The sequence below is a fragment of the Corapipo altera genome, unplaced genomic scaffold (genome assembly GCF_003945725.1).
Source record: "Corapipo altera isolate COAL_440 unplaced genomic scaffold, ASM394572v1 56, whole genome shotgun sequence".
NCBI classification, from domain to species: Eukaryota; Metazoa; Chordata; class Aves; order Passeriformes; family Pipridae; genus Corapipo; species Corapipo altera.
In genome coordinates, this window is record NW_020884896.1 from 690,664 (window position 1) to 709,615 (window position 18,952).

General features: G+C 42.7%; 1 protein-coding gene across 5 annotated transcripts in view; it reads right to left on the reverse strand.

The window, feature by feature from the left end:
* Window positions 1-591: 591 nt before the first annotated feature.
* ARHGAP22 (Rho GTPase activating protein 22) overlaps window positions 592-18,952 on the reverse strand; it is a 144,469-nt gene continuing 126,108 nt past the window's right edge. For 4 of the 5 annotated variants that reach the window (XM_027648154.1, XM_027648155.1, XM_027648157.1 and 1 more), the window contains 6 exons: window positions 18,322-18,529; window positions 14,435-14,567; window positions 9,708-9,781; window positions 8,632-8,753; window positions 5,033-5,936; window positions 592-1,038 (listed from right to left, as the gene is read on the reverse strand). In XM_027648154.1, coding sequence (XP_027503955.1) covers window positions 810-1,038; window positions 5,033-5,936; window positions 8,632-8,753; window positions 9,708-9,781; window positions 14,435-14,567; window positions 18,322-18,529 — 1,670 coding nt within the window. In that variant the 3' untranslated portion in view covers window positions 592-809. Of the gene's footprint in view, window positions 1,039-3,347; window positions 3,654-5,032; window positions 5,937-8,631; window positions 8,754-9,707; window positions 9,782-14,434; window positions 14,568-18,321; window positions 18,530-18,952 lie in introns of those variants that run through there. The other variant, XM_027648156.1, reaches the window with a different exon arrangement.

The window sequence follows — 18,952 nt, forward strand, 5'->3', positions numbered from 1 at the left end:
TTGATGATAAGAATCTTCCATATTCTACCTTGATGACTGATATTCCCTATTCTATCTTTATGACATAAATCAACTCATGAAATTTTTTTTTCTTGCAGCTAATACTGGTCTATTTTTGGCTCAAAAATCCCCCAGATACCTAGGGCAAAATGTGCATATTTAAAGTTCCATGGAGTTTGTGTAGCCAATCTGATTATTAATCACATACAGTTTAATAAGTTGCCTTTTTATGAAACACTGAAACTGTTTAGCAGGTAAGGGACCATTTTAGTGAATTGCCAAGATTTTGGTATCTTCAGCTTTTTTGTAGATTTTGTTTTCACAGTATCTTCATAAAATAATGCCACTTCAGGAATGAGAAATTTGAACAAACTTTATGTATGGAGTGGGGAGAAAACCACCTCATTAGAATCCATCTGGTAAACAACCCCACTGGCTGTGGTGCCAGACTGGAAGTGCAGGAGGCCCTCATCTCCTGGCTCAGCCTGTCCATCGGTTCTGGCCATCCAGCCATGCTGCAGGACTTTCCACTGTCCTTGAGCCAGCGAAAGGATGGTGCATTTGAATCCAAAGATGGCAGGACAACTCTGGAGAAGGGGGCCCCTTTCCTGGCCATCTGACATCTAAACTTTCAAGCATTATGGTCACACTTTCCCAGCTTGCCCAAATACTATAGCACATGTAAAGACAACAGAGCAAGTGTCACCAATAGCACAATCACTGTAGAGTTACTCATGATACATGAGTATACCAGAATAAAGTGTGCATTTTCACTCATTTTGCCAGAAATAGAAATTTCTGTGCTTGTTCTACTTAGGGACTTTAGCACTTTGACTCCCAAGAGTTAAACATCCTAATGTTGAAAAAAACTCCTCCATTTCCTTCTGCAGGAGGTGATTTCTCTTCTCAGCATCTTCACGAGCACGTTCAGAATTCCTCAGCTTGATCTCCAGCATCGTGTATTTCTTTCGTTCTTGGTCCAGTTCTTCTTCTAACCTAACCACTTGTTTCCTCAGGTCTGCACTTGTTTCTTCAATTCTTAAAACCAATGGGGAGAGAGAAAAAAAAAAAAAAGCTTTTTAAGTGGGTGGATAAATACAGGTGGTAACTATAATAAATTTAAGTTGTCCCACTTAGTTCTCTCCTTTAAAACTTTCTCTTAGTTTCTAACTGCCATTTCATTAATGTTGAATTTAAGGGCAGAGACTCCTTGAAAGCTGGAGCCTTCTCTATTTGTATCTTGAGAAAATATGCTCAAATCTTAGAAAATGACATTTACTTTAGGGCACAAGACTGGATGTCTGAGGAGATGTAGTAACTCCTCAGTTAGACTGAGTGCAAATATATAACTCTGAAATAATCTTTTAACCTCTGTTTTCATCCTGATACTGTTTCTCTATATGGATATCCAGTACAGAGCAACATCCTTAGAGATCAGGTCAGAGTCCTTCCTCACCATCCATTTAATGGTATTTTCTGTAAAGTTTGTTGTTGACCTTGGGGTGGGGTACAAGATTTTACAAACCCCAACATGTCATGTGAGGAAGAATCTGAAGAACAGTCTTTAATCTGGGCACAAAACTCTGGTGCAAGACTCAGAGCTTTTCACTAAGGACGTCAAAGAACAAGGTTCACGGTTTTGTGACTTGAAAGAAGCACAGAAGGCAAAGCAGTTGCTGTCCCTTCTGTCATGTTTCCTAATCACAAGACAGAGTTAATGATGTTAGAAAGAGGAGGGAATATTTTCAGATAGGAATTTCTGACCACTCTAGGATATGATTTAAAAAATTAGGCTTTTCCTAGGAAAAGCGTACCCCCTTTAAAATAGAATAAATTTTTTAAAAATAATTTAAAAAAAACCCCAAACACCAAAAAAACCCCAAACATGAAACCACTCCCCCCTCTCACTGATACCCAGCTGTGAAGCTTACCTTCCTGTGAAACTGTGAACAGGTTATTTTTAGACAGAGTAAATTATACTCAACAAGGGCATGCTACTGACTCCATACTAAAACAAACAAAAAACAAATGGGGGCTTTGGCAGTGCCAGAAGGGTCTGAATTCCATTTTGTGACTGGCCAAGATGTAATTATGCAGGCAGTGCAGTTTGTCCCCTTGAGCTGTTCCTTTACATTGTTTTACATCAGAAAGTCACACACAGGTGCACTGACCTGCACCAAGTGCTGCAAAAAAGGCCCATCTTGGTGAAGGCAGACCTTTATCACCAGCCAGCTGTGGCTTCTTGCCTAATAGGACTCTTCTGATGCTGGGTTGCTTCCCCACACACACACACTTTAAAACATTTTTGTTACATTCTACAGCTCTACATGCCAATTACATTTTTCTACCACTAAATTTAGGGGTCAGCTAAAGCAGCCTAGATTAGCTGTCTACATTCTGAATTACAGAGGGTAACAGTACCTACTGCATTTCTACATACACAACATAGCAGTCCTCTCCAAGATATTTCCATTTTCTTAAAGAGTCCAGGTGGTAAACATGAATTACTAAAACTCAACAGAGAATGTCTGATAATTATATTAACCTTGAGGGAGAAATGCTCTGGAACAGGCTGGTTACAGGCAGGCCATAAAACTTGCCTCCCTCTGACTAAGAGAGAGAAAATAGTCAGTTGATGATGAGAAATAACAGCTTTTCCATCAGCAAGTGTTCCTTACATCTGCCACAGGCAGGTAGTGACTCTGCTTTCCCTCCACTTATGTATGTGCCAACAAAAAGCTCGTATTCTTTCATTAAAACTTGTCCTGCTACACACACAGAGTTCTGCAAACCACACAAGCACATGTACAACTGTAAAGCAATAAATTATTATTTTTGGGGACTAAATTATCTTCAGTAAAATAAAGACAGTGAGGCAGCCTAAATTTTTCCTGCTCAGCAGCCTCCCTTCTTTGCTAGTTAGCTCTTGTCTTTCCACAAAAACAGACTTTCATGCAGTCTCAAAAGGAACATATTTTTTCACATGTAAATTGCTGCAGATGTAGTAAAAACATTGCAAAATTTCTGAGAGCTGAAAAACTTGGCTTGAAATTCTTAGACTTGACAGCACAATCCTTCAGGCTGTAATCCTGAACAGCTGGAGTCATCCTGTTTGATACATAAAGGCCATGATTGCATCTTGCCTGGTTTTATGAAACTATTAGTTCATTAAGCATTTTCCTCTCAGTTACTTTGCCCTGTGAGACCTGGGCAATTTATAGCCCTCCCCTCCAGCCACAGTGCTCTCTGCCCTGTCCAGTTGAAGGGGAAAGACAGGTGTTAGAGCTGAAGCAGCTGGAACTGCTCAACAGCCGGAATGAAGAACAGGTCTTCCTGGATGCCCCTGATGTTCACAGCTTAAGGCCCTGTTGGAGCAGTTTTAGTAATAAGAGGTGGAAAGCCATCTCTTCCCCCAGGCAGCAGGTAAGAATGTGCAGCCTGGTGTTTCTGTTTATTACTTTCTATCCCTGCATCAAGGCTTGCCAGAGCAGCTCTGCAGAATGAAATGCAAGGCACATACCTTCATCTCCTCCCATTCTGCATCAGTAGGGCATCTAAAAAATCCAAATAAGCCATTAACTACCACACTCATTCAGAGACCTTTTCCAACACCCCATGCTAGCAACTGGTGATGTTCTCATCAGTTCCTGTACCTGGAACACAACAAGGTGAGGGGAGGCTTTTCTCCCACTCTGTGATGGAACTGAAACTGCTACACAGCCTCTTTTTCTTTTCAGCTTCACACACCAAGGCAGGATAGTGCATGAGGCAGAAATGCTGCAGAGGCTGGCAGGTCACCACCATAGGAAATAATAAAATAAAGCAGGAAGGTAGCAAGTAGAATTCCTGCCTTAACAGCTGGCCCACAGGAAGACATCAAAGTTCAGATACATTTCTGAGAAATTAATTAATTAACAAGAAAAAAAGTGGCAACTAATGCAGCCTGAAGCTGTGCTATACTGTGCCAATTGTCATATGTGCTTTTGGTACCAGGTCTGGGAAACTGTAAATTGAGGTATGGAAATGCTACCAGAGTTTTAGTAATTGAACGCAAAAAAAACAACAAACCCTGAGAACTAAACTATTAGTAAAAAAATGGGACTACAGCCCTTCTTCAGTGCTTTCATGTGAGTATTTCCCTGAGTGCTTGCCTAAAAGTCATTCTATTAAGCACATACACTCATAAAACCTAATATACCAACTCCCACAAATGAACAAATATGACTTCCTAGTTCTTAATACTTTCTACTTCGTACAACAGCCCCTGTCCTCACACACAGCTCTCCTGAAAACTAGAGGAATTTTTCTGAGCTCAACTCTTAAGTGTAACACCAGCAGTTGTGCAAGGAAACACCAGTGGGCAAATAACGACACAGTTTGCTGTCTGCTGCACAAGCTGCAGCTCGCTGCTACTCCAAGCCAGGGGCTGCCATGGGAGCCAAAAACCACTTTTTACATCAAAAACCAAAAGCAAGGTTTCTAGAAGTTTAACACAAAAGGGCTGCAGAAAAAGTTGTAGCTGAGATGCAGTCCCAACACCACAAAAAAATCCACTGCAGAATAGTCAAGAGCAGTTTCCTCAAGAATGTTCCTGTTGGGAAAAGCAACAAGAAGCCCTCAATTTCAGACTGATTTGGTACAAATACTAGCACCTGCACAGACCAACAGAGTTCTTTGTTGAGGCCTGACCACGCTGGGTCCCAATTCCTCCCTCTAAGATTTGCTGTTTCTCTGAGGACACTAAGAGGAGATTTTGGCATTACCTGTGCAGTTCTCATTTCCACTGAAAACACAGAATGTGAAATACTGGATTTCCCTGTATGGCAGAAATCCCCCTTTTTTTTTTTAATGACCTCTTAGATCAGAGAAAGAAAAGCTGGATTCAGAGAGCAGTGAGGAAAAAGCAGGACCAGATCTGCTGTCATCTAAACCCAAACTTCAGGTCTGAGATCCTGATACCCTTCAGAGCTCATGTTCAGACAGGGCTAATGTTGGCAGACAACTTCCTTGTCCCCCCTGCAGATGACATTACCTTTTGATACTAGTCTCATACTCAGTCCTCTGTTTGCTCAGTTCTGTCTTTAGCTCCACCACCAAGCTCTGTAAGGCCCTGGAGCATTGGACAGAGTCTCGGGAAGCTGCAGCTGGGTCGCTCTGTTCGCTGCTGCTGCTGCTGCATGCATCAAACCTGTCCATGCTGTTTTCCAGGTCTGCAGTCTTGCCCTCGCTCTGAGACAGCGAGCCCTGAGTTATCCACTCGGTTTTGAGAGAGCTTAAAGCAGAAGAGTCACTGGCCCGGCAGGCTGGGCAGCTGCTGACTGAGTCCATCACAGAAATCTCACATGATGACGTTGACCATGTAGTGCTGGCCATGCTGTGTGTGCTGAGGGACAGGCTGGATGAGGGGACGTTGTCGTAAGTGGAGAGTCTCTGGGAGGAACATGAGTCTTTAACTCGCTCCCCAGATGCTGTCCGGCGGTGGCCTCGGAGTGAGTACAGTCCGTTCATCAACCAGTTCCCGCTGGAGGAGAGATTGGGGATATCTAAGGATGAGCTGCCGAGCTTTGGACTCACAGACCGTGCTCCCTGCTGGCGGAAGGAGTATTTCCATGGAGGCAGTGTCTGCACTCTTTTACTGGGGCTGGTGGCAGGCTGAGTTAATTTGCCACTGTGCTCTGGAGGAGTGTTTTTCACTGCAGGTCCTGGGGTGACCTCTAGTGCCACAGCATTGCTAGAAGGCAAATCAGCGGGGCTGGGAGCACTGTTCTCTGACCTGCTGTCCTCCCCGTCCTCCTCAGAGATCCACTCCACAGTACTGCGCTGCCGCACAGGCCTGATTTCCAGCTGGCTCCCTGGCACGTCTGCCTGAGGAACAGCAAAGATTCGCCCCTGTTCACTTATCAGCACTGTCATCAGGTGTTGAACTAGTGAGGTGCCTGTGGGTGGAAAAGAAAGGCAGAGGAGAGGTGAAAAGCCCTCCCAGACTCATCCCCAGCCTGTGGGATGTCCTGTGAGCTCCTCTGAGGCCTGTGGCTGCCGTGCCTTTCAATGGGTCTGCACAAGGAGCTACTCTGGGCCTTTCTATACAGGACTTCAAAGGAACAGGAGTCATTGCTTTTGCTGGAAAGGGAGATTGTGAAGGATGTGGGTCTCAGTTCAGTTCATGAATGCAGCTGACTAGCAGAGCACAAATTATCACTAGCAACGATTAATAAACTGACCTGCTTAAGCAGGCTGGAAGCTTAACTGACCTTAGAGGATGACAGAGGTGGAGGACACCTGGAAAACAGGGCAGGTCTGTACCACACCAGGCATGGGCTTCAGAGCCAGCATCAATCTCAGTGTTTGCATCCGCACAGGATAGTGCAGCCCTGTGCAGGGATGCATGGCAAGATCCCGAACACACTAACCTATTTGCTGGGATGAAGCACCTCTCCGTCCAGCTTCCAAAACCAGCAGGTTTACGCAGCTAGGTTGCACTCAGTTTTATAGTCTAAACAGGCCCAGAGCTGCTGCTTATTGAAGAACCAGAAATTTCAGCTCAGGCCTTCTGCTGCACTCAGTGTATAGAGAAACTTGCAGAAAGTATGACATCTGCATGATACTCACAGAAGGTGTACAGCAAGTGCAGAAAGTACTTGCAATTATTTAAATCCACAGAAATGAGCTATCGTTGTTTTCCAGGAGTGGAGCCAACTGTTATGAACTAATAGAGAACACCACACTTACCAAACCTAATACAAAGCACTTCCTACAAATGAGAAAAACCCTTAAAGGAGTGAATATGCCATTCTATCTTTAAGTATTACCTAAAATAGAGAATAAGACCAACATACTCTTGGGTTCAAGACAAAAGCCTGATTTTAATGATGACATTTTGGCCTGACAGCAAGAGGTACTGAACTCACCTACCACTTCTATTTTATGTCTGTGAACACAGGAAGAGAAATAAATGTCTTGAAGATAAGGGCATTCCTAACAATTTAGCTGTCAAACTTCAGATATTTCTATTTGAAATTCATGGTTTAAATTTGAAGAGAGACACAACTAGAGCGCTTTTGTTAAGTTCTGGGTGCAGTATTTTACTTTATCAGTTTATTTAGCAGATTGAAATTACCCTGAAGCTAAAAAAAATTAAGTCTGTACACTTCTCTTATTTCTATCTAATCAACCTTCTATCCTCAACTAAAAATTAAACAAAACATTGCTATTGCTGTTGTTATTAGTATAATGATTAAGTCAAAAAATCCAGCCTACATATCCCAATTTTTCTACAGTTCAGATCTACAGCAATACAGAATTCCAGGTCAGATCACTGTAGTGTTTTTAGATAATGATTAGGAGGGACCAGGAGACCACAGCATCTGTGGCACCCGTGCACCTACACACAATTACAAGCACCTCTGCCATCAGATGAACTGCATAATGAAATGCCTGAGGTGAACTGAACCCAGACTTGTCACCTGTGCCAGCTGAACAAAGAGCATGCTGTTGGCCCAGGCTGTGAGAGCTGTACCAGCGCTGGCCCAGTGGCCACTAGGGGAAGTTACAGCATCACACAGGCTGATTTCAGCTGTCCCCACCTCTCTAATACTGAATAATCAGCATCTGCTCCCACGCTCCCTTCTCCTTCCTGGACTTTTGTACCTTCCACACTTTGAGGAAGTCTCAAATCTACCCTTAATAATATGGCCCACATCTCTGTGGTAGGCTTTGAATCCCTGAACAACTAGAATATGTCAGGTCATGCTCTGAAGTTGTCCTTACAGTGACTTGCCATTATGGGCAACATCTGCACATCACCTGTGCAGACCTAAAGGCACTGCTGCTACTACAGCATAACAATACTGGTGTTCTGTGAAGGATTTCCATCACGCAGAACACCACATCAGCTGTCCCCTACAGCTCAGGAGCAGCACCAGTTCAAACATCCTGGGCAGAGCATCTCTATCTTTGCCTTCTGTTGCACATCTGTGCAGGTTTGCCAAGAGCTCACAGAACTCAATGCAAAGACCCTACTAAAGCCTGCACCACAATAGTTGTGTTCCAGTGCCACCTGGGAGAGGAGCTGCTTCCCAGCCCTAGTGTCAGCCTACTTGACCCATACAGAGGCAGATGATTTTAAAGTTTCAGATTTTTACATCCAAAATTAACAGTGATTTTCAACTCATTTCTTGGATTCTGTGAAGTTTTGACCCATATACAGTCTGCTTAGAAAACTACACTTCTAAGACACCTAGTTATAGCTACTGTGGCACAGTAAAAATTATAGTCCTCTCATTGTGGCCTGGATGTTCTCTACAGGTTGCTGTATAACCACTGAAATGCACCACTGCTAAATGATAGCAGTTTGGTACTTAAGCATGGTCCTTCTGAAAAACGTGAGCTTTCATTTTAGCAGTAGGTTCAAAAAGAGTTTCCAGGTGGCAGAAGCATCTCCACATAGAGGAGAGACACTCCCAGACCAGCAGCAAATGGAGTAAGAGAGGCCAACCAATACACCCCCTTCATAGGCACTGATGGATGGCTTGACTTGTTCTGACTGTGCAGCTACTGATCAGCTACCGACAGATGCATGACCTACCACTCTAAAGCACAGCTGTTGTGCTGTCTCACAAGAGCAGTACCTACCTTCCATCATGGTCACCGGATCTTCCATTTTGGGACGTAATATATTTGGTCCAAATACTGTAGCCAGGTTCTGGACACTCATCTTGTTAATGCTGGAGTGAGCCTGAACTTCATCGAGGAACCTTGAAAAGCCCCCCAGAAAAATCAAAGTAGGTGGGGAATAATAAGTAAGTCACTTCTTAGACTATAGGCATTCTGGGGCAGGGACAGTTTAGTCTTACTTTCATACAACCCTGACACCTGAAATGATTCTGGGGACTAATGCAGCCTAAATACTCAGTAATTACCCCAGATCCCTTTCAGTGTATGAACTAGAGAAGACAGGATGGTTTCTGTCAGAAGTACCCATCTAGCAGGGATCCAGCTGAAAGGACAGCTTTTTGCATTTTTATAGGAATTCTCCAATTACACAGATTGACTTCAGGTAGTTTTCACTTACAGACATAACAGAATTAAAAAGACATCTTCTCCTTGTCCTAGAACTAGCAGCCTGTGAAAAAGGCTTGAATTTAACAAAATAGAGATCACAGAATCATAGAATGGTTTGGGTTGGAAGGGACCTTTAAAGATCATCTCATTCCAACTTTCAGATAAAAAGGCAGCCCAAAAACTGGGAGAATCAGCACAGAGATGAGGGGAGACAAGGCTTTGGAGTCCCTGGAATCCAAGAGGAAGCTACTCCTAACAACACTTCCAAACCAGAGCAGATGCCAGACTGTCTGTTCTGACTGCATCTGCTATTCAGCTTGTGTCATAAATTTTCCAAGTGTGCAATATGTAGAAATAATGTCTTTCTTTAGTGGTCTGTAAGTACTTCTGAAATAAACAATATAATACATTGGTATCATTCATGCCTACTGCCAAGGCTGTGGGTGACAGCAATTTGCTTGGCTGATGCTCTTGGATAAACCAAGAGCTTCCTTCAGGCAGGCTGTTCGTTCACCTCTGAATGTTTTATAGGAGCAGTAACTTACACGTAGGTGATGTCTGAATATTCATACATTCAGAGTATATTATTTGCATGTAAGCCTCACAAAACTTAAAGACTTTTCCAAGTGTTAATTAATTTCACTTACTTGCATATGTATTTGAGGAGGTTGTAGTTGGCTTGGGGCAAATTCTTCACCTGTTTAACCAGTTCCTGGGTTCCCTGAGGGACAGGAAAAACAAGAAGGAGAGATATTAATGTAAATGCTGCAAAGCAGACGTGACTTTCCTTCAGTACTACAAAGTCCTCTTTCCATGGCCAAATGCTGCACAACAGATGACAACACAAGGACGCTTCACTTTAAAAGAGGTGTCATCTAATGCACTGTGCATTACCAAAAAAACCCACAATGTCCAGAACTTGACTCAGTTCTCAGTAGAAATCTTCCAGTCAACTTTAATGGTTGATGTAGAAGCCTTCAATTAGTAAAGCCTTCCAGCCTTCAAAGCCTGCCCACTGGCATCAGTGGCAATGCACCAGCAGATCTGCCTTTGCAGGATGTGGCCTATTTGAAACTTTGAGGCATCGAGTGCAGTACAAACACATCGCAGTAATGCTCAACTGGAGCAGAGGAGAGTTTTTCTTGAAAAAGCTAAATGACACTCCAACTACCTCCTTTTTAATTACATACTTCTATTTGCAGTCGTTCTGACCGGGAACATACTTCCTCACAAAATTTCTGGTTTCACATTAAAATGTAAGATGAGACATCAGCTGAATGAATGACTTAAAACCCTGAAGCTATTTAAATCATATAATGAAAACCTCTGACTCAGAAGGCTATTGTCCTGCTACAGTCCCAAGTATCATTTGCTTCTTCCTGTCAATGCTGCAGTTGCCCTGGATATTTGCTTATTTTTGGGGACAACTAAACCTTTTGTAGAAAAATAGATACCGAAGCACATTTATGAAGAGTGATAGCTGCTAATGAATGACAGAGGGCTGCAAACTAATGATGGAGACATTCCAGAAGCAACTGGTTCGGAGCCAAAGAAGTGCAGTTGGAAATTCATTTCAAACTCTCCTCAATTTATTAAGGACTGTTAGGGAGGGAATTCTGTTGGCCAGACTCTTGCAAGATCTTCCTAATTTCTCTGGTCCAGATAAGTCAGAAAGATCCAGAGAGCAGTCTCTATTCCTGCCTTTCTCCTTAATGTCCTAAATGTATAGGTACTTCTTTATTCTGTACGTCCCATCACAAAAAAACCAAAACTTCTCCAGTAAAAACCTAAAACATAAAACACAATTCTTAAAAGCAGCAGGCCTTTTTTAATTCCTTAGCTTAAACACCATGCTGTTTTAACAGTGACAACAATGGAGACACCAATAAAAGGCCAGTCGCTTTTGAAAATCACAATCCTCTTTTTTAACTTCTGAAAATTTTTGAATCAAGAACAGCTGCTACTGATGTGAAGGTTAAGGTCAGTTGTTCAGGTCAACCAGCTTTCAAGTGACAAGTTTAAACTAGAAATGGGTGAGCTAACAGACCTAATTCCCTCTTGAATTTTGTTCTGTACCCCAATTTATTTCAAATAAGGAAATCAAGATGGTATTTGGCACTATATTTCAAGTACTCTGAATTAAAATACCATAGCTCCACTGGAAGCAAGAGGAGGCTTTAGAAAGAAAACTGCAGGCAGCTGTGAACAGCAGGGAACATGACCTAAAGATACAAGATGCTACCTGAAAGAAGAGAAGGTTCTAAAAATTTATCATTCATGCTCTGTCACAAGGAATCTCAAACATGGTATTATACAGAAAGTATCTTGATATTTATCAAGGTAGAAACACCTGCCAGGGTAAAAAAAGCTTTCTCTCCTACTGCAGCATTTATAAGCTGTGCCACAGATTTGTACCCACCAACCACTTGAACTGCAAGAGGGCAGAAGGCTGAGCCTGGTAACACCACAGCGAAAGCGTAAAGGAAAACACAAGCTCGAAACCGCTGAATTAACAAATAGCACTGACCATGCTATGGCTGCAGCCCAGCAAGCAACACAAGCACTGCACTGTTATTCATCGTGGGATTTTGCAGTGATAACTTACCTCCTTGAAAATGCTGCTTTCCAACAAATTATCCCAAACCCAAGGGTTTTGCACTGTGTGTAACAGATCAGCACCAATTTGGAGCTTCTAGTTTGGCTGGAAAACTAGTAACATTTTAGATGCTCATCCAAATTCAGATCCCTCTTTAAAAACTCAAAGCCATGTGTTCAATTCACTGAACTGCTGTGCAACTCTAGAGTACAGGTAGCAGTGAAGGCTGAATACTACCATGTCAAGTCAGCTCAAACTCAAATGAGTTTTTAGATTTTTGAAGATATCTCTCTCTCTAGAACTGTTTTTAATTTTTGATTCCTCCTCCAAATCAATCAGGATCAGAATCAAATCTTTTTTAATGCTGCAGTCCTGCTGAGATACCTGGAGACCTCAGCACAATCTAAGGTCTCTGTTAGGTTTCTGTTTGCATTTTGAATACCAGAGATGAGCTGGATGCAGAACGAAGAGATGAAAAGCAGTCTGAATGAAAAATGGAAAGCTTAGCACAGTGCTGGAGTTAGGCCAAGCTAAAATCATAGTAATTTCTATCCACAATCACAATGTAGCAGCATGAGGTGCCAAAAGTTTTATTCGAATGGCTAATTTGCCTTGAGCAATTCTGGTTTTATTGGGTGAGGGGGGAGAGTGGGAGTGTAAAACTAAAAAAACTGATATTTCAAGTTCCAAGTAAAAAATGAAAACAAAATAGTACTTCAAACTAAACACCATGCTGTTCTAACAGTGGCAACAATGGAGATAATTGTTTTAAATAATGTTTTATTCTTTAATAAATATGTTTTGATTTTTAAATTCCCTGCTTATCATTACGTGTTACAAATTATGGTTTCAATGAAATACCACAGTTTCTAGGCAGGGGGATTTTCCATGTGGGAGGAGGCGAGTAAGGCCCCACAGGCTAGGTATGACTTTGTGCTATATTCTGCTCCACATGCTACTGTGCACGTACAGCATCTCCACCCTTGGTGTGGGCACTCCACCTCCCTTTCTGAAAAAGTAAACAGCCCATGTTAAGGTTCCAGATTTTGTTGGAAAAAAAAAATTGCTTATGTTTACAACAGCAGCTTAACAAAACAACTCTGTGCTGTATTTTGTAAGCTTTCATTTTGGCTATCTTGTGCTCCCCATCACCTTTCTCATCCAAAGAGAATTCTGCACTACAAGTCATTTGAGTCTGACCTTGCTCCCACAGAAGCAACACAGATGTTGCTTCCCAATCTGCTGCAGCCTGTGCAGGCAAAATCAGGCAAACAACGTAGTTAATAAGCTGAGCAGCGATATACAATTATGTTTGCCCAATTTGGCAGTGTCTCTACTCTTGTGCAACAGTACTTAATGGATCCAAAACTTCTCAGTCTGCACATCTTATGACCAAAATGAAACCAGCTCCACTGCCTCAGAAGTACTGCTGTTTCTTGTGAAATAACTGCTGTGTGGTCTGTAAAACAGCACCCTGCAGAGATGCCTGAGTTCACTGAGGGTAAAGCAGAAAATGAGCAAGTTCTGGAGCTAGTAGACACACATCTCTACCTATGAAAAGACAACACTAGTGCACTGACACACTGATGTGGCTGTGTCCAGGATGCAAATGCATATTCACCTGTGGTAATATACTGTGCCATGCACAGAAATTTGCTTTCTTGGAGCTGATTGGAGATTACATCATCTGAGTGTTGAGAGCAGTAAACTTGCCTTTTAACCATAAAATCTTATATTACCACATATGCTGCATTTGAGGCACGCAAACAAGCATCTTCATATGGGCATCGTGAAGGACAATCTCCCCAGATCCTTCTGCCACTTGAACTGAAGGTGAACTCCAGGCTCGCAGTGAAGAACAGAATCCCACCAAAGACAAAGATGAGCATGCTCTTGAGACCACACACAGAAAACAGAACTGTGGACTGCAGTTTACAAGCCCTCGGGCCTTTGCCTCTTTAGCAAAGGAAAGACACCAGTAACAGCCCTTACAGCTTCTTTAAATTGCTGTTTTAGAAAGTGGCACAGTTCCACCGCATCAGACCAGATTCAACGTGCCTCTGCAGACAGCAAAGAACTAAGGTAAGAAGAACAATATGGATGAAACCAATCAATCAATCATATTGTAAATTATCCTGCTCCTCTCAAGTAGTGAATCAAAATTTCCATGATTGCCACAGACTTGATTATTTTTGTCAGCCCCTTCCCTTGCCTGGAAACCAAAGAGAAGAATATCATAAGAAGGTTCTGGCAAATTATTCATAGCATTATTTCCCCCTCCCCATTTGGGGATAATAGCATCGTCTGCTCTTTTGTAGTGACTTTCCTCTAAGAAATACAAAGGCCATTGCACTGATCACTGTCTCATCCACCAAAAACTTTGGGAAGCAGAATATGTGTTCTGATATTTAAAATGGAAAACACAGGAAAAGGGAGTGACTTTATACAGACTGCTAATGAGTTAACAGCAAAGCTGGGAAAGGATCCCATACCTCCTTCCTACCTTGCATCTCTTGCTGATTATGCTACAGAACAGCTTTGTTTAGAAGAAAGAAGCACCAGGCTACAAGACTGACTTCAAAAAAAGCTCCTGCTTCAAGCAGTAGCCTGTGACAACAGCACCCAATTCACAGCTTCAGGAAAATTCAGAGGAAGGTTCCCAGGGACTTCACTGATTTAAATCAAGATTGAAGAATGATGGGGAAAAAAAATTATACTACACTGAGTCTGGGGAACAACCTCTGATGTAGAAGGAGGCAGATTAGAAGGATCACTGACCTCTCCTTCATCTTTTGAGAGTAGCTGTCCACAAGAAAGAAAGTCTTCATATTTGGCAAAGGGGATGACAGGCTCTGGCAGCTCTCGAAGGTAAAGCTTCAGGAGGGACGCCACAGTGTGAACATCTGTGTTGCTGCAACAGAGAAGAGGGAAGGAAATTTAGAAACCCACACTACTGCAAAGTTTGATGCCTTTCACTTGGGGTGCATCAAGGTCCCTCTTAGGGACAGGGACAAAGTAGGCACATGGAAGGAAGCTCTTCCACCACATGTTTGTACTAGACAGGAGGGTCTACCTGGAAACAAGGGAAATCTCCCATTTTGTCAAGATATAAATGCACCTGAGGCAACACAGGCAGTGGAAGGGATATGCCCGTGATACTGCTTCAGGTAAGGTGGCACTGGGGTTCCTCAGCCAATGTGGATCGGGAATGCGAGCAATACAGTCCAGGCAAGTGCACAGTGAACACACAGCATTGATAACAGAGCTCAGCTCCTGATTCCATGAAACATAAGCTGATCCTTCCCAATACTCTCCCCAGCCAGCATACATATACATGTGACGGGCCAGGCTCCCAAGTGTCCTGGTCAGTTGTTAGGAAAAAAATGGAGGAAGCTGTATTTCCTCCAGGTCCTCTACTGCCGTTTGCATGGCTGCCCGGCTTGTGGGTCACATCCCCACCCCCAGACTGGGGTATCTGGCATTTCCTAGCACATCTGTTATGATAGGATATCAGCTTTTATTTTCTCTCCCAACCCCAGAACTTCTTTTTCCTCTTTTCTCTCCTTTGCTTTAAGTTGGGTTTGAGGTGTTAGATAGCACGATGAAGATGCACCTGTTCTTCCCTTTCCAGCTATCCAGCTTTTGGTGTATGGCAATACCTCTCCCTCATTTCAAGTTTCCTGTTTTACAACTTTGTTAATCATTGCAGGTGACCTCCTCAAAGGTTTTGACTGTTGGAAGTCTAAACAGGTTTTGTTACCACCTCCTCCCTACCCACCATTATTCTGGCAGTCTTTAAAGAAGAGAAAAACACATCATAAACATTGGGCAAGGGAACTTCAAATCTCTCTTCTATCCAAAATCTGAATCTCTTCTACTTAGTATATTTTTAAGCATTTTTGGAACACACAGCTAAAACAAAACTGGAAAAATTACAACAGGAAACTGTCAGCAGATACCACTTGCTTCTAATCCTGCAAAAGCTATTCCTATTAAACAGCTCCATCATATTTGAGAATACAACAGTTTCACACAGTGGCTTTCTTCAGTTGATTACAAACATTCTACAAATGAGATCAGTACCATTATTCATTATTCTTTTTTTTCTTCAGTGCAGACTTTCAGGCATGGATGGTAGATATGACTACCACTGAGCAGCAGAGCCCAGACTACAGCTTCAGGGCTGCTGGCTGCAGTAACTGTTTCATCCATGATGCCATGTGAAATCCAGCCAAACTTTCAGTGGCATGAAAGTGCAATAGGAGCAGACTGCTGTAGGTGCTTCCAAAACAGCAGCACCTGGCCTTTCATAAGAACATGCATATGCATTGAAAACCCATATTGGAAAAGCAAGCCTTTTAAAAATAAATATTTTAATTATCAGTCATCACAGAGATCTGATCCACCATGGGGCAGGCAGGCTCTGTCTGGAAGATCACTGTAGTTACAAAAGACACCTACAAGTGCTGACTGCAACTAGGAAATAAGATATTCCTTTCACTACACCTGATTTGGAAAGAAGCATAAAGATTTCACACTTCTGTTTCCTAAGTATCCCAGGCCATACCTAGCTAGTTTTAGTTACACACGGAGAAAATTATGTTAGCTAGGAGGAGGAACATTTCACTTTGCCAGAGTGTAACTGCCTCTCCCTTGTTGCTATCTGTGACTATACATATGCATAAAATAGATTATATATATATACAAGACCAGAGAGAGCTGGGCCTGCAAGTTGCAGTGGACACGGTGGAAAAAGCAAAAGGCAATAACTGGGAGACTCAACTATCACACCAGTCAGGTACCCCAGGCTTCCTTCCTTTAATTCTGTACTGAACTTTCAGTTATCATATCACACATTGACTACCTGAAAGGCAGGCATTCCTTTGTGGAGATCTCTAGTTAAAGGGGAGACTTGGATGCAGAAAGCACCTTTATTTCCATAGGCATTTGCACTGGCTAAACAGATCAGTGCCGAGGGTGGTGAGGCACTGGAACAGGTTGCCCAGAGAAGCTGTGGATGTCTTATCCCTGGAAGTGTTCAAAGCCAGGTTGTATGGGCTCTGAGCAACTTGTTTTAGTGAAAGGTGCCCCTGCCAATGGGAGGGGGTTGAAACGAGATCATCATTAGTGTTCTATTCTGCTTTAAAAATGCTGGGTGGAGGCTTGGCTTATCTTTGTAGCAATGAAGTTAGTATAGATAACACTAAAGTAAAACATGAAATTGAAACTGTCATTCCTAATTAACTCCTTCCATAGATACTCCTGTTCCACAGGAGTATAATTGAATGCATATAAGCATTCAATTAAGATAATTCTAATTCTGAACAAGAACACCCAGACATTCAATTAAAAATACAAAGATTTTTCTTAAGAAAAGATTGAGACAATTTAATGATTTCAAACTTATTTTTTCATGAAAATATTTCTCAATGTTTGACACATCCATTTAGGGAGCAAATACTGTCTGTGGTTAAGAATCAAAGAAATGAGGATGGGTGGTCTGGGAAGCTGAGGGAAAGGAAGAATTAGAAGAATGTTCCAAATAAACTCCAAAGATATTCTTCCCAAGATGAGACCAAATACTGTTTCTGCCCACGCAGGAGAGTTCTAGCTCTTCCTGGATAGCAGGCAGAGAAGTTATTGGCAATGCTGAGACTGGCTGCAGGTTCAAGGGAAGTGATCCCCTAAGGTTAATGTGCTGGTAATGTATCAGATGCCACCTGTATCACCTGGAAAAATGGTGCTAGTGAGTTCCAACAAGAAATGATGCCAGGTCTCCAAGACAAGATCTCAGATCTGATCTCACTTATGGACCTGCGAGACAGGGATCAGGCCAGATCTACAAAATGGCTTTGGATCCAAAATGGCCTGAATGGTCTCTGCTAGGGTGCAGCCCTTTTTCACAAAGCATTATTAAGGTTAGCACAATGCTGACCTTCACTCTGGACAGCATGTACATGTGACAGAGTAGAGGAAATGTTAGTTACAGGGTATGGACAGGATTTGACTGGAAGGGCCCTGAGAGCATTCACCTTTCTGATCATTTGACTGCCTGAGCTCAGGGCCAACGTAGAGATAGCAGAGCTGAGAGCTGCCCCTTCCCTGGCTGCCCTTGGATGGAGCACTCAGAGACAGGTCTGACAGTCTTCCCGTGGGAACGGATACTAAGCTGAGCATAACAGTCTCTGGCATAACAGGGAAGATGTGTGAGATGGTGGTGTCTATTCTGAAACCTGGTGACAAAGGAAGAATCGAGCTATTGCCCCAGGCAGATCTGCTGTGTTTGTGACAAGGGAGAATGCAATATCTGAAAGCAATGAAATACCTAGTTCACCCCTGTCATACCCCTTTCTATGAGGGGATCCCACCAACTGCACAGTATGCTGCACCCAAATCTAGCAATGTTTTTCATTCAACACATGCTGAAGCTGAAACACTGGAGTAGCCCCATATAGATTAATGAGCCCATTTTTCCCTTTGCTCAAGCACTGAGCTGAGTAAAGGCCTCCGCACCCAACACCATGCAGGAGAAAGCTCCATCAGCATTTTAAAGAGAATGGTGGTGTGGAAAGAACACATAAGCCAGGACAGCCACTGCAAGGACATTCCTGGCAGATTTTACATGTCAGAAATACACTAGCCTGAATTTGGTGATGTCAACTCACCTGTCAAAAAGGGGTTTCTCTCCACAATCAAAAGAATCCTGCAGATCTTTGACAAGGTTGGCTTGTCCAGGCATCCGAAAGAGCCCCTCCTCTGTAAGACCTCGCTCCCGAATAAAATCCACACACTGTTCCACCAGCAGCGGGGCCAAGCGCTGGCCATACTTCCGCTCGTACTGTACGGTGTCCTCCAACCGCTGTCCAAAGATCCCTGACAGCAGAGAGCAAGAAAGACATCTGGGTGTCAGCTTAAACTCCTTTTGAGCTACCGCTCGGGGCTTACAAGGTGGGGAAACTTTCACATGGAGGGGGGAGCCTCTGTGAAGGCCCAGTTTCTAACAGACTCTGAAGAATAAAATTATTTCTAAAAGCAAGAATTATATGATGAATGATTTTTTTCCTCTTAAGAGTGCTTCAAACTATCCTCTGCTCTAAGTTAGTTCATATCACATACACGAGGAAGGTGGGTTTAAGATTTTTGCTTATGGTAATCCACATCTGTGCTGAGTTTGAATTAAGTAATTATACTTTTATTGTATCTTCCGTCCTAAAAAGACCAAAACAAAGGCTACACTAACTTTATGGGACACATTTCCTTTCTGCATGCACCCTCCTCTTAGGCTCTTCTCACACA